The sequence below is a fragment of the Phalacrocorax aristotelis genome, chromosome 1, assembly GCF_949628215.1.
Source record: "Phalacrocorax aristotelis chromosome 1, bGulAri2.1, whole genome shotgun sequence".
NCBI lineage: Eukaryota > Metazoa > Chordata > Aves > Suliformes > Phalacrocoracidae > Phalacrocorax > Phalacrocorax aristotelis.
This window is the reverse complement of record NC_134276.1, coordinates 86728906-86751926: the sequence shown is the minus strand read 5'-3', so window position 1 is coordinate 86751926 and position 23021 is coordinate 86728906. Positions and strand designations below refer to the sequence as shown.

The 23021-nt window shown below is 42.7% G+C and overlaps 1 protein-coding gene across 3 annotated transcripts in view; it reads left to right on the top strand.

Annotated features, from left to right (window-relative positions):
* Window positions 1-5044: 5044 nt before the first annotated feature.
* SH3KBP1 (SH3 domain containing kinase binding protein 1) overlaps window positions 5045-23021 on the top strand; it is a 231739-nt gene continuing 213762 nt past the window's right edge. For 2 of the 3 annotated variants that reach the window (XM_075096619.1, XM_075096609.1), the window contains exon 1: window positions 5045-5569. Coding sequence is in view for 1 of the 3 variants with exons in the window: in XM_075096609.1 (XP_074952710.1) it covers window positions 5566-5569 (4 nt within the window). In the remaining 2 variants the exon portion in view is untranslated. The remainder of the gene's footprint in view (window positions 5570-23021) is intronic. The other variant, XM_075096638.1, reaches the window with a different exon arrangement.

Here is a 23021-nt window from a genome sequence, read left to right as displayed (position 1 = left end):
TACGTGTTTAAAATCACCTTACCTGATGAATTTAGATGGTCTCGAGACCTAGACATAACTGTCTCAACTCAGGTAACCGATAGCAGAGGATGGGAGTAAATTCAGCTGATCACCAGTTGTGATAATGGTTTACCCGCTGCCTTCTCTCCCAGGGCCTCAGGGTGAAATGCTGGCTTTTCTTTATATGAACATAGTTGCTTTAAAAACAAAACAAAAACCAAGGTTACGCTTTTGTGGCATTAAAAAAGGCAGGGTTCTCAACTTCTTGTTAAGCATTGGAAGATAATTTTCTGCCGTGTCTTGGAAATGGATAGTGAGAATTGCTTGGAGAAGATGATTAAAGACTATACTAAAGAGAGGCTTGGTTTCTCAGTATTCACGTTAGAAGACTGTAAATAGAGGGAGCTCTTTAACTTCCTTGTTTTCTGAAGGGATCTTTTCCCATGCTGTGTAGAAACATGCCTCTTGCCTTTCTTTAAGCATCTGAACAGCCATCTACAAAGTTCTCTACGGGAGAGCTCTCTAAAAGAAAGACTTCAGACTTGCATCCTAATGAATCTGAAAAAAAGGATGTTTCTGCACATAACTCTGGCCCTTGACAGACTTCATTCCATTGCTGCAGGATTTGAAGACAGGAGGTTCCTCAGTCTCCTGTGAAGGAAAAAATAATAAAAGCCATTTCAAGATCTTCAAAAGCCTACTTGTAACACATGACTCCTTAATAGACCTTAAGGACAGTGATGAACAGTGAAGTGTGTTCTGTTTCAAGCTTGGCGAACATAAATTTTCAGTGTTAAGATCAGAGAAAACTTGTCATAACACCTGCCCCTTCCTTCCTGATGGTTTTTGTGTTTGGAGGGGTTTTTGGGTAGGTATTTAGCTATGTGGTTTAATAGCTCTATGCTGCCTGCTGCTTTAATACAGTTTTCTTCTGTCTATTCCTCTGAATTTTGTCTAAGCAGTCTGAATCTCATGTTGTCTTTTTAATATTTCATTTTTCTGTAAATAATGTAGTAGATGGCTTTTATATTGTGACTGGCTTCTCTTATGTCTTTATTGTTGAGGGAAGAGACAGGGTGGAAACAGTTGTTGTTAGAGTACACTCTTCATGGAACAAAAAAAAGCCTCATTGTTTTAAGAATAGTACGACTTCCCACCCCCCCACCCCAACCCAATTGAATGAGGGTGTGGACTAATGTCCACTTCTGAGGAATATGTTAATGTTGACCTTATTTATACTGTAGTTTCACAAGGACTGTCTGATGTGTGTGCATGTGCACATGTATGTACATATGCAAACACAGCATTAGAAACCTTTTCCCTACACTTAGAAATAATTACATTAGAAATTGCATTTTAAAACTACTGAAGATGGAGTTAAAGGCAAATGCATTTTAAGTCTGCAGTCTTTGGAGTTCACAACGGTGCTTTTGACAACATTATCCCATATCTAGAAGCCTCATTCATAAGTATATATTCAGATGTAGGTATGTTTATATGTATGTTTAACATAGTTTATATAAAATAAATGTAAATCTTGTTTCTACAGGCAATAAATGTTTTAACAAAATTTTTACTTAAATAATTCAGTGATTTGATTCAGTGCTTACATTTGGTGTCAGAGCATTTCACTTGATCTGTGTAGCCATTGAATATTTTTTTATATAACTGTTGCTTCTATAACTGCATTTATTGCTGCTTTTTGAGATTAAAGTCTTGATCCACATTCTAGGCACACCTTTTTGGCTAAAAGAAGCTCCCTTTCCAAAGACATAAAAAATTAATCTCTCCTCATTACTAGCACAAAATAGATGTTGTCTAAAAACAAACCCTATAAAATGTTCATCTCCATGGCATTCAAACTCCTTAGCGTCCCTGCCAAATTCTGATTCTTGCCCTGTAAAGGGGCAGAATGGGGGAAGGCACCCACTTGCTTGGCTAACTTACCAAAGTTTATGTTCAATAAAATAGCATGCAATTTTAAGAATTCCCTTAATACGTTATCATCAGTGTGAGGTGAGAATAACCATGTTAGTTTAATACTAAGATCCCCTGATAGAGTGGATTAAGAATGAGGTGAAGCTAGAAGAATATGCTTGCAGTGTTTAATGAAAGGAAAAAAAAAAACTTTCCCCATTATTTACTCAAACTTGTCATAATTCAAATCTGTAGTGATCTTCACTGTGCAAATAATTTGGGCTTTTTTCATAATTCTCCAAATCTGGTGATTATCCTTGAACTACATAGTAAAGCAAAACTCCTTGATGTGTGGTAAATATATTGTGATGTAGAGTAGCTATGGGGCAGGGGTGGTGTGGGGGGTGCATTGTTACTAATGCTTCCCAACTATTAGGCTATGGTCTTCAGAAGTGCATATGGCTGATCATGTTCTGAAGTGCATGTCAGTTTAGATAAAAGTTGCTAATTTTCATCTATACCACTTCAAAAATATCTCTATGGTTTCTCTAAGCAGTTCCTTAACAGGTAAAGAGAAGTTTCTTCTCTAAATGCCATTGTGATCTCTGCAGGGTATTCATCTGACAAAGGTAAGGCACCTGAATAATCCACATACATTGCAATGTTATTTGAAGCCCCACCTGAGGGATGGGCGCCCATATTGATGTAGGCTTCACAGGAACACAAGATCAGTCTTACACAAATTCTTTGGCTTGGGAACAGTGGGAAGCTCTGTCTTGGAGGGACTATGACAGTGCTCCCCCCAGGTTACAATGGGCTTTTTCCACTTCCTGGAAAGGACAACCTGCTGTACTGTGCTGCTGCTTGGGAAAGGCAAGAACTTCTTCCATACATTAAGTTTTAGTGATGGTTGAAACTGGGAATCCAAGATAGCCATCAAATTGGCTTTCTCCTATGCATTGTAATACTGACATTGTGACGTGACTATTTCTTAGGTCTTACTGCTTTTACTTACCAGCCTTGAGGAGTTCTTACAGAAACAGTGCTGCTGGTATGTAAATTATACCATTTACCCCACCTTAAACTACACAGCTGGAGCACTGGAAAGCTAAACAATATAAAATTATAATGATAACAGGAATTTCTTCATTCTTCTCAAACCCAGTTGTATCAATTCTACTTAGTTTGACATTGTTATTTTGTTCTGATTGACGTGACAATTTTAGTTAGTTTGTCATACTAAAGTAAAAGCTGCTACTTCTCATTCTGATAATTTCCCAGAATTAATCCTGTAAACTTTTCAGGTAATAGAGGTCAAACACCTTTCTGCAATGAGGAACTGTGGATAATGGAAACCAGCATTGTTTTATTAAGATGTGCGTGAATGTGTGAATGTTGGCTTTCTGGTGTTATGCAACTGGCTAAATGATGCTCTGTGTATGTAAGATAAAATGTGGGGTTTTTTTTTTTCCGATTTTCTCCTTCTCCCCCAGTCTTGGAACTCTCCCAGTGGTTTGTGACTTGGTGTCCCAGCATTCCGTAAAACAAGGTTGAGGTGGTTCATGTCTTTGACTTTCCAGTGAAACACTGACCCGGAGCCTGTATACACCTACATCCAGCCTATTACCACTGTATTTCTTTTCACAGTTGAACTTACTTTCCTTTTTTAGCTATGTTTAAAAATGTTTTTAAAAATTGAATATTATCTTTGTGAAGGTTTTACTGTATCACAATAACTAATTTTTTGCAAAAGATTAGAAACAACAAACTGCATTAGTCCTGATGTTCCGTTGCTGCTCCAGCACATAGATCAGTAACATAGAAGCAAGTTTTTGTAGCTGTGGTTAAAGTTCTCTTTAAAAAAAAAAAAAACAAAAAACAAAACAAACAAAAACAAACAAGGAGGTTATATATTAATATAAGTCAAAAATTAGGGATTCTATCTAAATACTTAAGCTTCTCAAACAATTCACCACTGTCACAATTTCAAAAATGTGGATTTTCATAGCCAAGGATGCCACCAGGAAAGACTTCTATTCTCTTACACATTTATGACCTCGAAAAGGTTGTGGTGTCTTTTTTTTTCCAAAGTAAACTCTCCCGTACTTGGGTGGGAGCAGGTGGAGGAGGAGTACAAATATCTTGTCGCTTACGTTATTGGCAGTTTTCTGCGTTCATACCCAACTTAACTACATGAGGTTTGAACAGGCTTTTTTGCTTAAGCTTTCGTTAATATTGAAGGTGTTTGTGCTGTAAGAGATGTTACCTATACTGTATCTTTTTATACCAGAGTATTTAGTAGCAGGTCCTCTCTGCTACTAGCGAAGGTTTCCTCAGCGATCTTTGCCCCTGAGAAGAATTGCCTGTGAAGGAGGCTCCCCGGAAAGGTTACTGATCTGTGTGAACTGCTCTCTCTTTCGCTCAGTTTTATTGCAGCACGCGTTTCACATCTTCCTGCGCTCCCTGAAAACGACAATTAGCTGCTCATGTGCGACTCTTCTTCCCGAAACATCACCGCCACTAAAAAAGCCACTCTTCCCCGACTTTTTTTTTCTTTTTCTGTTTTTCCTTTCCTTCCTTCCCTCCCGGCCTCTAGAGCCAAAACTAAGGGGCTGGGGGATGTGAGGGACCGTGGGGGCTCCCTCCGGGCGGGAGGCGGCGCGCTGAGGGGCGCCCGCGGAGCCGCCGCTGCCTCCCCCGCTCCCCGGGCACGGCCCGCGGCAGGTAACGGCGGCTCCCGCTGGGGCGGCCGGGGAAGGTGGCCGCGGGAGTCGGAGGTACCGCGGGGCGGCGGCCGCCCGCTGCCAGGGAGGGCTCCCGGAGCCCAAAGCGCCCTCCTCCCCCAGCACCGAAATAAGGCGAGCCCCTTCCGCTCCCCTCCCCGAGCCCCCGGTGCCCGGCTGACACCACCTGCCCTGGCAGGGGGGCAGCCACCGCTTTCCCGCCGGGGCGAGGCGGGCCTGGGGCGCCGCGGCACCCCTCTCCCCCGCCCCTGCCCCCGCGGGGGACCGTCGCTCCCCTTCCTTCCTCCCTCCCCGCCCTCCTTCCCCCGCCGCCGCCGCCGCCGCCGCTCCCGGCGGCCCGGGGCGGCGCAGCGGCTCTGGCGCAGTCTCGCGACACTTCCCGCAGCGCCGCGCCGATCGCTCCGGCGGCAGCAGCGGTAGCAGCAGCAGCGGCGGCGGCAGCGGCAGCAGCCCGCGGCGGGGAGACCCGGCTGCCCCTCGCACGCCCCGGCCGGTCGGCGGGGAAGACGCCCGTCCCCGCGGCTCGGTAGCAGGCGCCTCCGGGGCTCCTGGGCTCGGCCGTGCTTGCTCCCGGGCTGCCTCTGCCCGGCGGCAACGGGGACTCAGGTGGCTGGCAGCAGCTGAAGGCTGAGCCCCTTCTCTCGCCCGATTTCTTTTATTTTTTCTGATACATACGAATACATATGCTGAGGGAAGCCGCGGCACTGCTGGCGGGACGCAGAATGCAGCCCGGCTGCGGCGGGTGCTGAGAGCGGCGGCCGCCGGAGGAGGGAGCGGCTCTGTCAGCAGCCTCCTCTCCTTCCCGTGGCGGCGGCTCGGGCTGTCTCTCGCCCCCTTCGCCGCGGCCAGCCGCCTCAAACTTTCAGCCTGTTTCCGCCGCCAGGCACAGCCCAGCTCGACATAAATGGGTGAGTTCAAACCGCCGGCTCCGAGCTGGGGGTGCCGGGGAAGGGGGGGCGGCGGGGCTCCTGGCGGGTGGGGTGCGTACCGACGCCGCAGAGAGCTGGGGGCGGCGGGGAGGGAGCTGGCCGCCGCCAGCCTCCGCCTCACGGCTTTTAACTTCTCCCCTCCCCCGGCCGAGAGTCAATAATTGTTTTCATGTGACAGTCGGAGAGGTTGGGGCTGGCGGCGGCGGCGGGGCGAGGGCCGGGCGCCCCTCGGGGCTGCCGCGCTAGGTGATGCCGAGCGCGGCTTAACAGAGCTACAAGCCCTCCCGTGCAGCAGCTTGGCCGGCCTCGCCGCCTTCCCGCCGGGCACGGGCACGGGCACGGCCTCCCCCGTGCAGCCCGGGGTGTGGTGGAAACGGGGGGCGGGCGGGAAGGAGGGGAACCCCCGGCCCGGGCGCGCAGTTTGCGCTCCTTGGGCCGAGGGGCGGCCGGCGGGGGAGCCCTGCCCTGCTGTGCCGTACCGCCCGGCCAGCAGGGGGCGGCCGTTGGGGCCGTTGCGCTGGGCTCGTTGGAGCCGTTGGGCGAGGGGCGGTTGCACTCGGCAGCCGCTGCCCGTGCGGTGGCTCTCGCCGACTTCGGGAAGAGGCCGCCCCTGCTTGCCCGGCCCGGGGTGGGCAGCGCCCGCTACCTGTGCGGCGAGGGAGGCGCGGGCAGCCGGGTGGCGGGGGCATGAATTGTCCCATTATGCGGGGCGAGGCGGCGGCGGTGCCAGGCTGAGCGATGCGCCCCGGGGCGTCGCTGGAGCGGCGCTGGCCCGCGGCTCCCTGTGCCCAGCACGGTGCCCGGCGGAAACGCGACGGGCTGGAGGGAACAAAAGAAACCGGCGGCTTTTGGTAGGCAGCCCTGGGTGTGTGTGTACCGGCGTTTAGGATGTCCTCGGGCCTCCAGCTGCCCGTTTGCTCACGGTGGAGGAAATGCTGTTGGGCTGCGGAGAAACCTGAGAGCAGTTATCACTACAACGACTAAATACGATGCGTTATGTGGGCAGACATTTTACACAATTTTACCTGTTGTAATACCATCATGTGGGGAATACAGTACGAAAAAAATCATCCCTCTGTCCTTCGAGAGATTAGTTTGTGCGGTACTCCCAGGGCGACGCACGGTTGCTGTACCTGTACATTACAAGATTAAGCACTCGCTTTTCACTATTGACTTTCAGTTAGGTCTCCTGTTCAGGCTGAAATGCATTCATCCCTATGCAGCTCATTCAGCTGTATCGATCCAAGTGAACTCTGATGCTGCTGACAGTAGGCCAGCATCCCAGGCTGCCACATTTCATTGGGTGCATTGTCGAAGACTCTGTTAGGGTCGGTTTACCTGCTAGCTAACGCAGCTCTCGACTTCTGTCTTCTGTAGCAACAGAGGAGATTTTAAAAGTAGCACTGTAATGAGGTGTAGGTTTTATAACTGCTGAATGGAGCAAAATATGTCTTCAGTAGGGCATGTCACAGGAAATCGTTTTTTTTTATTAGTTTTGTTTTCTTATCCCCTCTCAGTGCATTTATATCTTATTAGCTTTGTATTGTGCTACAATGAGACTTTTCTGATTTCTGCTTAATCCATAGTCCAAATATTAGCCTTTTTTTAGCTTCATGGTATGAAGGATAAAGGAAAACGATGGAGGAGCAGTGAAGTAACTTGCATTGATAGAGCTCTAGAAAGGATTTTGAATACTGTAACTTAGCGGTGAAGGCCATTTTTTTCCCTTTTACCCACCCTTCCCTCCCATGGGCTGGCTGTGACTGTACACATCTGGCTTCTTTAAAGCTCGTTTGGATAATGACTTTTCCAAATCACTGAGATTCAGTCAGACTATCTTTGCAAAATGGGAGTGGAGGGAAGGTAGATACAATTTCATTGTTGTTCATATCTTTGCAAGGTAAGTGATTATTGTAGTTTAAAAACAAGTAGAAAAATCGTGCAAGGAAGTGAAGACATGAGGAGTACGAAAACAAAATCTTTCTAGGGGATATCAAATGAAAAGAGTTTTATTAAAAACATTTTTAACATTGTTAGTATTTTTAAAATATATTTTGGATGCAGAAAAGAATAGGTGAATTCTTTATGTGTACTACACTGTTAGAATTCCTAATGTTTTATTTTTAAATTACTTGTATGCCTTCCATTTTAACCACTTCTATTTTCTATATGGCACAGCATATTGTTATTAGTCCAACCCTGTGCATGTATATATACATGTATGTTACACATATGTGTATATTGGAGTTCAGTATGGCCCAAAGCTTTTTTACAGCACGTACCCCAAACCTTATAAGAAATACAGATTTATTGATGATTTATGAGCTCTTCTATGACTTTATAGTTAGAGTACCTTAAAGTCAATTAATTTGCACTTGGAATGGACGTGTCAGGAGAGTTGAGTGAAATAATGGTGGTAGTTCCCTAAATGTAAAAAGGGGGTTAAGGCAAAGACCTTAAAGGTAATTGTGAATACAGCAGAACAAGCTCGGTCCCCCTCCTTAAACCCTCCTTAAATGTCTGAGAAATTAAGAGGTGGTGTTTTGTGGGGACTTGTGTGTGTGGTTTTTTTGTTGTTGCTTTCAGGTTTGTTCGGGGTTTTTTTTTAAGGCTACTTGGAATTGCATATGGTTAGAGAACTCCACAGTCTCATTTGAAAGAGCTTTGCATGCCCAGACATCAGGCTGTCCTCCTGAAACTGGAGGTCCAGAAAACAAAGTGAGAAGAAGGTGTGGCAGCTACTTGGGGAAAAAACTGGTTTGAAATGTACTGCTTATCAAATTTAGAAAATACAAGAGTACAAGTCTGATTCTAGAGAGCAGTGTTTAACTACCGTCATCACAAAGCAACTGATGATGTGCAGCTCCTTGTGTCAGTTGAGACACACCTTCCAACTTCTGCAGTAGGTGAAGGAAGATCCTTTTTTCTGCTGTGCAGTCTTTTCTCATCTTCAGAGCACAGACAGTTCAGTGCATTAAATGAGGTAGGGGTCCTATATAGTAATACCACTATGAAACTAAGCAGTTGAAGCTTTCATCATAGTGCTTGTAAATACCAGGTTATAGGCAAACACTTCATCATCAATATTTTTTCATCCTAATATTTTTCAAGGTATTGTTAAAGCTTTTCTGTTGGGAGAGGAGAAGGGAGGTTATGTTGCTTTTGTTTATGTGAAAGCATATTGGTCACCTCTGCTGTCGCCATAGTTAGGAGTTTGGATCCAGAGTCTTGTGCCCTTTGAACCAGTTAGATTACTAATACTGGCAGACAAGTATTGTCTGCATGGTTTTGCATTAGTTGTTGAGAAAGATGCTTTGCTGTGAAATACCGCAGCTAGTTTGTACACACCAAAGGAATGTTACACCGAGAAGTAATGTAATCAGAAAAATAGAATCTATGTGAGATTGTTCTGTACTAGTTGCAATCCCTTTTCCTGTCTTTCCCCTTTCTTAGTTCTCTTTTTCCCTTTCCAAATCCTCCTCTGTACCCTGCCCTCAAGTTCTGCCCTGCTTCCCTTGTAAACCCCTACCTTTTTATCTCCCCCACCCCTACTTCTCTTTACGTGTTTCAGACATGCCACTTCCTCTTTCTTCCTGTTATCGAAGCATCAACAGAGGGAGCACTCTGAGCGTGTGGGGCCACACTGACCTCCAGCAAGTGAGAGCTGCGCTTGCATCAAAACTTCTGCTTGGCCCTGTGGTGTGGGTCACTCCAGTGTGAGTGAATAAAATGAGTGGTTGCTTAGTGGAGAGACCCTAGGAGGGTTTAGCTGGTAAACTCTGGCAGCTCTACACCCTGTATAAAACAAAGCATTGACGAGCCTTGAGCTTAGCAAAATTTGTGTAAATCACACAGGGAAGGTGGTGGGTGTGTTTGTGGTTCTTGACTGCTCTTTGACAAGTTTTAAGTTCTGTCTCCGAAATGGAGGAGATTTTGGAGCCTTTCAGCAAAAAAGCTGTAAGACGTTTTTAAATAGAAGTAGCATGTGTCATTCTTGTCATCCTTGAAAACAGTTCAACAGTTTCAGCTGAATAAGGAAATAAGATGATTAGCATGGGTTTTTTCACCTTGAGGTTTTTTTTTTTTTAAGGTTTTAAGCAGCTGTAAAGTAGCTTTATAGGAAATGTTGCATAAGAATCCTCCTGAACCTGTAAAAAGTCTTTATTCTCCTCTTTTATGGGGTGTTATTCCTTTTAATTCTTTTGTTGTCTATGGTAGGTTAGTTTCTCACAACAAAGCAGTTGCACTGGGGCTGTGCAAGATCTGATATCCAGTTGTTTGGTGACAATATTTATACAGCCTGTGAATGTCTTCACCTTCTGAGTTCAAGTGGATTTTTCATCAACTATGATAAAATATTTTCAGTAACCTATTTAAAATCCCATACTAAAATAGCTGGCACAAAGCTTGTTTTTTTTTTTTGTGCTAGAAATCAAAAGAGAATTACATTTCTGTCATAAAAGGTTGTCAGAGCTGCTTTCTAAATGGGTCAAGATAGGGACCTGAAATCAAGAAATATGAAATATATAAATATGTGCGTAAATGTGAAAGATTAAGGAAAAAATTTCCAATTGCAAATTCTTTTCTGTATGTTGGTATCCCTTCCGCTTGCCCCTTTCAAGTAGCTCTTCTTTTCTCAGTGTCTCCATTATAGTTGGCTTTTTATATTAACTGTTGCTTTTAGATCAGAAAGTGTGATAAAGAAGAGAATACTTAAAATAGATGGTTTCTTAAAATGGCAGAGTTCTTGCTCCTTTTTGTGCTAATCAAAGGTGCATATGCAGAAAATTATGGTAGAGCTGCTAGAAAAGGTATTTTTTTGCTGCCTGGGTTTGAGGAAGTATATGTAATAATTAAAACACTTTCTTGAGAAGCAGCTTTGTGTTGATATTAATGCTGAATGCATACATGTTTCTGTTTAAACCTCTACTAATGCAATATATACAATTTATACATAATGTTATTCAGATTGCTTCTTTTGTAATTGCTATTTACTAGATGTTAGAGGGGGTTTTTTTGAGAATAGTTCTGGTAATCATTCGACCAGCAGTGTATCAGAATTCATATAGCAGATCAGCGTTGACCTTGTAGATAATGTGTTGACTCCTTCCCCACTTGAAGGGGAAGGGACGCATGTGTTAGGAGGAGAAAAAGGAGAGCCTGGTAATGTGAAATGAGCAGCTGAAATTTCAGGTCTGAAATGTTAGAGGTCATTGAAGTGCTTAAAGCAGGTTAGCCCTGACAGGATCAAAGGAGAGAAAACAGCCACAGAGATGGTAGCGCTTGTTTTGCTCTGATACTTCTGTTATAGAGCAAGCTCATAAAAAATGATGGTGTTTTTTTTAAATCACAGAATACAAAATCCTGGACCAGGGAGTGGAGGTTTTCCCCGGATGCAAAAGCAGGAAGTAGCTGTAGGGCATACCTACGTTCTGTACACTGAGTAATGATGAAAGAATATATTAGGGGGAGGGGAACAAGAGAGGAGGTGAGTATCAAGATTCAGTATTACAGCTAATGTAAAAGTAATTGCTGACAGTCTGCTTCACACAGAAAGGAAACACAATAAAAGCCTGAAGTCCCTATGTGTGAGAGAATATGCAGTACTGCAGTTCAGTAGTCATAGATTGTATTAGCAAATGGAGTAGATGTGTTTTCCCCCCTTTTTATTATTGATAATTGAGAAGCATAAGTAGAAACCAGCTTTTAAAAACTCAGTGGTAATGTCCTCTTGAAAGCTGTATGGTGAGATGACTGTTGCGATGTCTCAGCTTTGCTTTGTTCCTAATGTAACTTTAGCGTAGTGAAAGGAGCATCCTGGATGATGAGGAGTGGAAAGGATGTCATTGTTCTCACTCTTATAGCAGTTCCAGCAGGGGTGTCACTGAGAATTTGTGCTTCTGTTTTAGGCTGAAGAGTTGTCTAGAGTTAGGGATCAGAAATTATGTCTGTGCTGAAACAGTTTTCTTTAACAACAAGGATAATGCAGTATAGAAAGCGGAGCAGTTGTATGAGGAAAGTATCCCTAACTTCTAATTAATGTATAGTGTCCATGTAAAAAGGTGCCTTTTGAACTCTGCCTTTGAATTTCACTAGAAGTATTGTACGGAAGGAAAAATTCTTCTTTATCTCCTCCTCACTCTTTCATACTGTGCCGCTAAATCACTTCTGATGATTGAAACCAGTTCATGCCAAAACCAGTGTAAGTCTTTTCATTTATTTGAAGACCAGAGTCAGCACTGGTGCACAACTGCCCAGGAACTAAGGCTTTTTTCAAAAATGTCAGTATAGATTTGTAAAGTGTTGCAAGTCAAGGCCCAACTTGGTCCCATGGCAGAGGGGTTGGAATAGGTGATCTTTAAAGGTCCCTTCCAACCCAAACCATTCAATGGTCTATCAGTATTTATTTAGCTTTCAATGGTCGCACTGCTCATATTTAAAAATTGTTTTGTGTCCCACAACTAATTAGTAAGAAGTGAATTTGTGACCTGCCTTAAAAAAAAAAAACCAAAAACAAACAAATGCAACCAAGTGAACAAAAAACCCCCAGCAAAATAGAAATTCCCATGACATGCTGTGTCCTCCGCTTGCAGTTTCCAGAAACTTGCTTGTTAATTTACAAAGCAAGACGTTGGTGGTTTTTATTGATCATGAGGTCTCAGAACAAACACACACAAAAATCAGTTCAGGGTGTTTTCCTGTTTGGTTTGGTTTTGTAGGAAGTTGTTCTTGGAGGTCGGTGCAACTGCTGGTGCTATTCCATGCTGTGTCAACTACCAGTGTCAGCCTGACTCTTTGTATGTACCACTGTCTACATAGCTAGATTTATGAAGGTTTCAGTTAAACGTAGCAGATGTATTAGAGTATAAATGTACACGTACAGAACTTTTCATTTTTGAGCCAAATGTAAAGCCATTCTTTGAGACCTCTCATTTGGACTTAAACCGAGTATGTCCTCTGTCTGTGGTTGCTGATTCATCCTCACTATTGGCAAGAAACACTTAATACTCTGGTAACTTGGCAGAGTGGATTTTTGTGTGTGTGTGTGATAGGCTTGTGCAGCATTGAAAATTTGCTCTCCTTGTGGCAGATATAGAACTGGCAAGCAGCAAGACCTCTGCTTAATTTTTCACTGTTTTTCTCATCCCTGCTGTTCTTTGAGGTCTCACTGAGCTCTTATTGAGCTGTTAGTGCTCTTCTGTCTATTTCCCTCTGTAAAAGGGCACAACAGAAATTCCAAAGTGCATCCAGAAAAAGATGCCTTTATTTTGAGGTTTAATTATGACACAGTTTAAAAAACTTATGCTGTCAAATTCAGAACGTTTATAAAAAAGTGTTTTAGCTTTGTCCGTATGTTTCCAAATGTAAGGATTAATGACTTGCTTTGGAAGAGTGGTGATGCTTATTTATAAACAATATTTGAATGTTTTATGGATGAAGATTGATTAGATATTTTTCTTTTTCATCATCCATTTCTTATGAATATGTCTTTATTGTCATCAACAGCTTCATGGAAAAATACAGCATCAAGACCTTTCACTCTAGGCAAGACCATCTTAGTTTCCTATGAAACAGTCTGGGTACTGTATTTCAGTGAGACTGCAGAACGGCAGTGTTTGTTGAATACAAATATCCAGCTTTTCTGCTTAGCCTATAATATTAAAAAAAAAAAGACAAACAAAAAACCCCCAAACTCAAACCACACAAACCAGTCAACCCCTCAAACAACAACTACTAAAAAACCTCCAAACCCTAGAAAAACATAACTTTCTTCCCATCAGCTCTTAAATCACCAGGCAAAGGGAAGGGAAGGAGAATTGGGTGCAGAGAGGAAGGCCCTCTAGTCAAGGTTAAGCTTGAGAAGCTTTGCCTGGAGTGCATGTTCAAGCAGTTTGTGACAATGGATGTTTCTGAACATCTCAGAGTGAGCAGCAGTACTTCCAGGCAGGGTGTGGTCCTACTAACTGGGAAAAGAAAATGCACCACCTGAAGGCTGGCCTGGTAGCAAGCAATGTGTGGAACTTCACTTGCTGGTATAATGGGAATTTAAATTCCAGTTCCAGCAGAGGACAAAAAGATGTCTGCAAATTCGTGAGCCCTCATTATATTAAGGAGCTTTTCCTTAATGGCGTGCGCCGGACTTTATTCTTCAATTTTTTGTTCAAGGAAACATCAAGCTGCCAACAGCTTGGTAACTTACAAACCTTGCTTTTTTTATACCTGTATTGTATACATTGTAATATATAGATTGCTTGTGGGAAAGAAAAGGTTAGTCACTATGCAATCTTGAAATCTAGAGTTGGTTCAGACTTAAATATTTTGATATTGAAGCCAAATGGCTTAAACTGGCTCCAACTTGTAGATTTGAATTATTTTGATATACTTCTGTGCTTTTGCAATGTTTTTCTTTAATGAAATGGGTAACAATTAACTCTGATCACATTTTAACATTCTAAGCCTTTTGCTGCATTGAGCTGATCATTTAACTAGTTCAGTCATTAATCTCAGGCTGATAGTAGACCATTTTTTAATCATGATTTCATTTTTAATTGCTGCATTCTTAATGTTGGAAATGTGTTCTTTGTAGCTATTTTTGTTAGTAACTTTAACAACATAGTTAATTTTTCAGGTGACACAGAACTAAAACTTTTTGTGGATTTTGTTGGATATTAGCTGGTTACCTCATACATTTGACCAGCTTCTCAGTTTCTTCCCTCTTTTTGTAGCAATCTATGAGTCTTTTTAGTCATGGTGATCCAAGTTTAACTATCTTTATAAAAATGCTCCAACTTTGTAGAGGTAACGTGTTTAATAGAGGGGTTTCTGGGTACAGTTAATCCAGTTTAGTTAACTGCTATCGTTGGTGGAGGTTTTAATACCACAGAAAAAAGTGCCTTCTGTGACTTTGTCCTTGCAGAGGGTTGCTGAAGGCTTGAACTGGCTGTCCTGTGTGATGAAAAGAAATGTACCTTTGAACAGCCAACTAATTTGTACAAGTAAAATCGGCTCTTTCTGTTGCAAGAAACAGCCTGAATTCAACTGGGAGAGAAATCTTACTGCTACTGTTTCTGTCCACTTTTGCTACAATTGTTTTTAATGCTCACCTGCCTGGACAGCTGCTATTTCCTCCTCCATCCAGTAATCTCTTCTAAAATGGGAAAGATCTTTATTTTCTTTGAAACTTGGTATTAAAGCCTCATGTATCTGCTGATCATTTCATTCATCAAATACCTTTATTTAGCTGCATTTCAAAACAGTTGAAATATACTTGTCAGTTTTACTTTGACCCCTGAGGTCAACTTGAATGGTCTTTGCTATGTCACCTCATACCGCCTTTCAGAATTGCTCAGTTTGATTTGCCTTAAGAATGCTACTGATTTTAAAGACTACAATTTTTGTGTGTGAAGCACCTATAAATAGTCCTTTTGATTAGCTGACATCTCAATTATCTGAGTGTGGTTCATGGAAGATTGAGATAAGATACCATGTAGTTCATGATGAACTACAGTCTGACAATTCAAAGTCGTCGGCACTGGTTCCAGAATCATGAGAGATCTATTAATATGTATTCTTCTGCAATATATTTGGTAGCTTGTTAACGGTTGTGCAGAAAAGTCTTGTTTGTTTGTGTGTGTTTCTCCTTCCTTCACCTCATTCTGTCAGAAAGCAGTGGCTCATTGCTCATCTTCCTATCATACAAATGCACGTGTGTTTCCTTCCCCTTGTAAGTTGTGTTTTGTTGTTGGTTTTGGTGGTTGGGTGTTTTTTTTGTTTTGCTTTTGTTTTTAAATAAATCTACATCACTGTTTCTTACCTGTTTCTCAGGAAAGATGCTCTTTACCTCCCCCCCCCCCCCTTCAGATACCTGATGCTCCTCTTTTCATACACACTTCCTTCAAATTAATCTTTCCTTCTCTTTCATGTGTCTTTCAAGTGCATTACTTTTCTTCGGAAACTCTCATATGTACTTCACTTACACAGTCTCAAAACTCCTTATACTAAGATGCAAAGATCTAGAGAATTCTGAAGACAATCTGGTGCAGAATACAACAAAATTGTGGGTGGACCTTTACGAATTTTGCTTCAGAACTAGAGAGACAAGAAATCTTCAGCTGCTTTCCCATAAATGCCATGTCAGAAAGGAGAGGGACTGGCTGTCTTTTAGAAGCTATTGCTTTAATCTGCTGAGTTTTTTCAGAGTCAGAATTGGTACCCTGAAAGATAAATACTGAGGTGTGTGTTACATGTTGTGTTTTTCCAGCCACCATTTTCATGTTTTCTGATGGGAGACTGGTGCCTTTGGCGTGTAGAGAAAAACAGGTTGTGGAAGTTGGCAAAACCAAATGCTGAAGTTCCAATGTTTTTAAGTTGGAGAACTTAAAAGCAGGATGTATCTATTTTAAGTACTATTTCAGTTCCTGTCTGTTCAAGTCTGTCAGTATCTCTCTCAAGAACCAAAACCAAGGAGCTGATGTAAATGCAGCCTTACAAGGCAGAGATCTTAAATGCAAGAAATGCTCCTTCCCTCTTAGACCCTCTGTAATGTAGGATTAGTTTTGGCTTCTGATTTCCTTAGCTCCAAGAGCATTTGATCATTTGAAACCAGGGAAGGTCATTAGAAGATTTTTCAAATGGATGGAGCCCAGAAACCTTTTTTTTACATGAGGGAGAAGTAGAACTTTCTGCTCAGCCCTGGAAGAAGTGGTCAAGGTAGATAATACTCAGTGACAGTGTTACCTCTGTCCTCTCTAGTTCTCTTGGTTGTATGGTTTTAACCTGCTTGCTGCCTCCTGAATGCCATAGAAGGATTCTATGCCAGCATCTGAGGATGTTCTACTTGTCTTGAGTAGAATTGTAGAATGCTTTGGATTGGAAGGGACCTTTAGAAGTCATCTAGTCCAACCCCTCCTACAGTGAGCGGGGACATCTTCAACTAGATCAGGTTGTTCAGAGCCCCATCCAACCTGACCTTGAATGTTTTTAGGGATGGGGCCTCCAAAACCTCTCTGGGCAACCTGTTCCAGTGTTTCACCACCCTCATAGTAAAAATTTTTTCCTTATATCCAGTCTAAATCTACCCTCCCTTAGCTTAAAACCATTACCGCTTAATTACCATCCTTCCTATAGTCCCCCTTTTAAGTACTGAAAGGCTGCAATAAGGTCTCCCTGCAGACTTCTCTTCTCCAGGCTCAACAACACCAACTCCGTCACCCTGTCCATGTAGGAGAGGTGTTCCAGCCCTCGGATCATTTTTGTGGCCCTCTTCTGGACCTGCTCAAACAGCTCCGTGCCCTGTTGGGGGCCCTAGAGCTCGATGCAGTAGTTCAGGTCAGGTCTCACCAGAGCAGAGCAGAGGGGCAGAATCACCTCCCTTGACCTGCTGGCCATGCTTCTTTTGATGCAACCCAGGATACTGTTGGCCTTCTGGGCTGCAAGCGCACATTGTTGGCTCATGTCCAGCTTTTTGTTCACCAGTACCCCCAGGTCCTTCTCCACAGGGCTGCTCTCAATTCCTTCATCCTCAAGCCTGTATTGATATGCGAGGTTGCCCCGACCCAGGCGCAGGACCTTGCACCTGGCCTTATTGAACCTCATGAGGTTCTCACAGGCCCACCTCTCCAGCTTGCCCAGGTCTCTCTGGATAACATCCTGTCCTTCTGGTGTGTCAGCTGCACCACTCAGCTTGATGTAGTCTGCAAACTTGCTGAGGGTGCACTCGATCCCAATGTCTATGTCACTGATGAAAATGTTAAACAGTACTGGTCCCAGTACAGACCCCTGAGGGACACCACTTGTCACCAGCCTCCATCTGGACATCGAGCCATTGACCACTACCCTCTGGATGTGACCATCCAACCAATTCCTTATTCACCAAACAGTCCACCCATCAAATCTGTATCTTCCCAATTTAGATAGAAGGATGTGGGGGATGGTGTCAGAGGCCTTACAGAAGTCCACATAGGTGACATCCATAGCTCTTCCCTTGTCCACTGATGTAGTCACTCCATCACAGAAGGCCACTAGGTTGGTCAGGCAGGACTTGCCCTTGGTGAAGCCATGCTGCCTGCCTCAGATTACCTCCCTGTCCTCCACGTGCCTTAGCGTAGCTTCTGGGATGATGTGCTCCATGATCTTCCCAGGCAGAGAGGTGAGGCTGACAGGACAGCAGTTCCCTGGGTCCTCCTTCCTACCCTTTTTTTAATGATGGGCACAATGTTTCCTGTCGTCCAGTCCCCAGGGACTTCACCTGACTGCCATGACTTTTCAAGTATCATGGAGAGTGGCTTGGCAACAACATGAGCCAGTTCCCTGAGGACTCTGGGATGCATCTCATCAGGTCCCATAGACTTGTGTATGTTCAGGTTCCTCAGGTGGTCTTGAACCTGATCTTCTCTTACAGTGGGAGGGTTTTTATCCCCCTCATCCCCATCTTGTGGTCCAAGTAAAATCTTGGAGTAGAATCTGTCTTACTGTCACTTCCTTGTCCACACGCTTTGTTCTGTTCCAGACAGTACCAGCGTTGGTAACTGGGGGCGGATGGGAGGAGGAGATTGTCAGAAGAATAACCTCTTATAAAACAATAGGGTTTATTGCCTCTGTTTATGTTTACTTGGGTTCCACAGAGCTCCATCCTGCTGCTTCCTCCACTTTCTCCCCACATCCTCTATGCAGCAATGGGCTTTTCTGTCTAAATGCTCACCATTGTTTGTGCTTTCGCTCCATAGGCAGCTCTGCTGAGTGTTCTCATTCAACTAGCACACAGTGGCTCAAACTCCCTATTGGAGTAATGCTGTCATCAGGTCACAAGCTGTTCTTGCTTTCAATGAAAGTCAGTGACAAGCTTTCCGATGTACTTGTTCGGCATGCATCAGGTTTTGCTTTCAGGTTGTTCTCCTAAGGAGGAACTCTGTGTAGTGTTTCCTTTTTGGGGGTTTATTCTAGTCGTAACCATTAAGGAAGATCTCTTGGAAGTGAGAGTGAGTGTTCTTTCAGGTGGAGGAGACTTCTTGAGTTCTTTAACCTGCCATCAGAGATAGCTCTTAGAAGAGCTGTGTCTTCTACTTGTAACATAACCTCTGCTTTCTGCAAGGCTTTGCCTTGTTCAAAATCCAGAGAATTCCTCTAAGAATGAAAATTAAATGAAAATTAAAAAATGTTAATGGAAGTGGCTCCTTGCCTGGGCCTAATTGACACATGGGATTTTGAAAAGCACCATGAAAGCAAAACAGAGAAGCTAATGGATTTTGTTCATAACAGGGAAAAAAAAAAGAAAAAATATGTTAGTTTGTGATTTCTATTTATTGTGACATCCAGAAGAAATTACCTGCAGAAACTGATTTGAGTTGAGAAAACAGAGTCATTAAAGATACCATCTAAAACTTATTTCTCCAGAATTGCATCCTGAATTCTAAAATTGAAATTTGAAAGCTCTTTAATGCACAGAGTCAACACGTTATCTGATATGATAGGTAAGTTTATTTGCCCAAAGGCTGTCTGGAACTTGTGAATGTATGCGGTAATTTCTGTTTCTCAAACAGCCTTTTTATTCAGCACTATTGCTCTTATCACAGTTTGAAGGAGAATAAAAGAACCCGATGTAAAAAGAGAAGTTGCTAAGGATTATGAGCAGCAGTCTTATGAGACTTAATTATTAATCAAGAAAAAATATGATATTGGTGGGTGGTAAAGGTGTTATTTAATCAAATGTGTCCTTCCTCCAAACACTCCTACCCTACCTTCTATTGTTGCTCACATAATTGAGCAAGTCAGGGTGTTTTTTTTAACACCTTATGAGGTTTTTGGCTGTTTTTTCAGTATGATCTAAAGGTTAGTGGAGATGGTTTAATGCTGGCATGTAAATCTTTTATTGGACCACAGTGGCGAAATGCAAATTGCCTCTGGTCTGAGCTCTTGTACTTCGAGTTATGAGCCCCAGCACAGGCATAGCTTTCATAGCTCCTGTAATGCCTGACTATCTGTTGTGTGTGTAAGCATGATAGTAAGTGTCCTTTCACTGGGCTTACAAATTATGGAACTCCTGAGGAGTTCCATACTGGGTCTGACCTTCCTCTGAATGCAAAGTTTTGTAGGTTGAAATGCTTGGATTTATGTAAAAGAGGATTAGAAGAAAAAACAAAAGCTGGTTGTTTCTCTTCTACATCAAGTCCAGGTTCTCATTGTTATACAGCACATCTCTTTGTGATGGTTTATAATGCATCAGTTAAAACATGGCGCTGATTTGTAGTCTTAACATTTGTCAGGCTGAATCACAAGACCTGCTGCTGGGATAAAAATTTTGCAACTGCTGTCTTAAAAATAATAGAATTCCATGAAACTGAGGGAAGACGACATAGCTTTGAAATTATTTTAAGCTACCATGTTTGTCTGCAGCTGGCATTACACAGCAAAGGGCTGTAACACAGTCCAAGGATTTTGGCTGTATCAAGCTGTTGCTGGCAGCAATTTCTTCTTGCAGAAATTCACACTTCCAACAGCAGGAATACCACAACAGGATGTATCTGCACCGCTTTGCAGTCTAGTTACTTAATGTAAAGCTATCTTTATCAGTACCTCAAGCAAATGTAGCTAAGATGCAGAGGAGTATGTCATATTCTCCCCATCCTCCTCCTGTGCAAGAGGGTTGCTACTTTTGGGAAAGATGGGTGGTGATAGTAACAGCTTAGGCATCTATAGTGAAACCCTCCGAACTTGTCTGAGATCATATTCATAGTTACACTCCTGCTTCTAGTCTGGTATTAATAAGACTAGGTGAATGTTATGTTCTAGAAGCCCTGAAGTTTTAACAATTAAATGCCATGCAGTACACAATATGAAGATTATGAACAAATTGTTGACCACAACCTCTTTTTCCTGGGAGTTAAATGATGCTACATCATATCATTGAAAGGTAATTGTTCCCTGGCTTTCCAATTTTTTAATTTGTCTGACCTTCCACCTCAGTGTGTTTCCATCAGCATCTACAAGTATTATCAAGGCAACTTTGGCACTAGAATCACGTGGTAATTATACTGGTCTAGTGCTTCTGAGTAATCTTAAACAGCAGCTCTTCTGAATGGCTTCTTGTATGCATTAGTATCTGAGGGGAAGAATAATGTTAAAACAAGTGAACCAACTCTCAAGACAATTTTGCCTCTAAGAGGCACTGTATTACTTTAGTTACAGGTTAATGCATGCACATTGTCCGTGAACTTGGCAATGTGAATCAATGAGTTTGTGAACACTGTATACTGGCAGCATCTGCTGTAGCTGAGAGGTACTCTGGTTGTTAGAACCAGTGAATTACAGTAAAATTAGTCTCTTCCAGTAGCAACAGTCTGATTCTAGAAGTTTGTTGTCTGAGGCAGAGTGACCACTTTGCCCTGCAGGAAAAGATTAATTAATTCCTGGAATACAAGTGCTTCCCAGACTGACAGCTACATGAATGCCAAAGATTATCCTAGCCAAAACCAGGACACATAGATAGAGTTAATTTTCCTCCTAATAGCTGGTACATTGTTGTGTTTTGGATTCAGGATGAGAATAATGTTGATAACACACTGATGTTTTAGTTGTTGCTGAGCAGTGATTACACTAAGTCAAGGATTTTCAGCTTCTCGTACTGCCCTGCCAGCGAGGAGGCTGGAGGTGCACAAGAAGCTGGAAGGGGGCACAGCCAGGACAGCTGTCCCAAACTGGCCAAAGGGATATTCTGTACCAGATGCCATCATGCTGAACAACAAAACGGGGGGGAGTTGGCTGGGGGGTCATGGCTGCCACTCAGGAACTGACTGGGCATTTGTCAGTGGGTGGTGAGCAATTGCATTGTGCATCTCTAGTTTTGTATATTATTATTGTTATTGTTATTAATAAATCATAATCATTATTATTTTCCTTTCCTTTTCTGTCCTACTAAATTGTCTTTACATCAACCCACGAGTTTTATCTTTTTTCTGATTTTTTCCCCCATACCACTGTGGGGGAGTGAGCGAACGGCTGTGTGGTGTTTAACTGCCTGCTGGGTTAAACCTTGACACTATGCAATCTTGCTTTTCAAAATGGTTAAGGAGTCTTGGCCCCATAAAATCTAACATGTGTTGATGGATCTAAAGTGGTATATAAGGGAGCCTTTGGGAATACAGATGTAACTGCTGCCATTTAGAAGTACCACAACGATCTTTTCTTCCCTTATTTACCATAGCTGTTTGTGCATGAATGTCTCTGATGACCAGATGTGCTTTGGCATATTGTTTAAAAAGCTTCTACCAGAGATATGAGTGTGACATAATAAATACAGTGAGCGGCAACTACTGTGATAGGCCTAAGAAAAGCTGAACAAATTAATATTGTTTATTAGAACTACCTGCCTGAAGTTATTTATCACAGAATTGCTATGAGATGCATATTTTATATGGAAATGCCCCACATATATATAGAAATACAAATGCACTGACTTACTGTTGTTCTTTATTTACCTAGCTGTAAATGTGAGAATTTTGCAATGAATTGTGGTCATACCAAATGCCTTAGCTGGAACAGGAAGTATTTCTTGTCCTGCTGGATAAATTCCACTAAAATAACTTGGTGTTTGTGCTTTTTAAAAGCTGGAACCAAGCATACTGGTCCTTCTTTGAAAAACAGAAGACTAGCTCTCCTCTTTTCCTGGAGGACAGCTCGTGCATTATGTCAGCTGGAGTGGCTTTGGCTCTGCTGCTGCCCAGAGAAGAGTCACATCAGGACAGCCCTAGGCCAAGTGTTCACTCTGTCCTCCAAATTAGGTTTTGGTTGGGGTCCTCTGCATAGCTTCTCTGTTTCTCTGCCTCTGTGTGTGCTTACTTATGAACAGCACACAGTGAATCTTCCTGTCAGATGCTTCCCATCTGTCCTGAGTGCTCTGTGCCTGTCTACTATGTTTCCAACGAGTGTGCAGGCTGGGTGAAGAGCATTTGTGGCCTGTGTGAGGAGACTGGGACTATAACATAAAAAAGGTCCATGTGCAGTGTGACATAAGTGGCCCCTTCTGTGACCGGTCTGCTCTTTGACAGAGTGTTTCAGTGGAGATACTATTCTAGGACTACGACCTTTAGCTCCCCCCCCATTGTTTTCGAAGGGGAAATAGGAAAATATAATGTAAACTGAAAGCTGTTGTCTTAGCAGAGGAGTTGCTGTTTGTCATGTAGCATGGATTTAACCTCTTGAAGATTGAAGAGTACATGTTTTCCTTCTGATATTGGTTTTTCCTCCCCCTCGAGCTTTTCTTTTTCATGAAGCTGAATCCTTGCAAATACTTTTAGCAGAGAGTATTATTCCTGATAGTAAGTGTTGTAAAAGAAAAAAAAATGTTAAAAAATGAATAAAATTTGAATTAATTTTTCAAGAAAATCACATTCTTCAATAATTGCTTTCAATCAAACAGATACAAGATGTTTAAGTT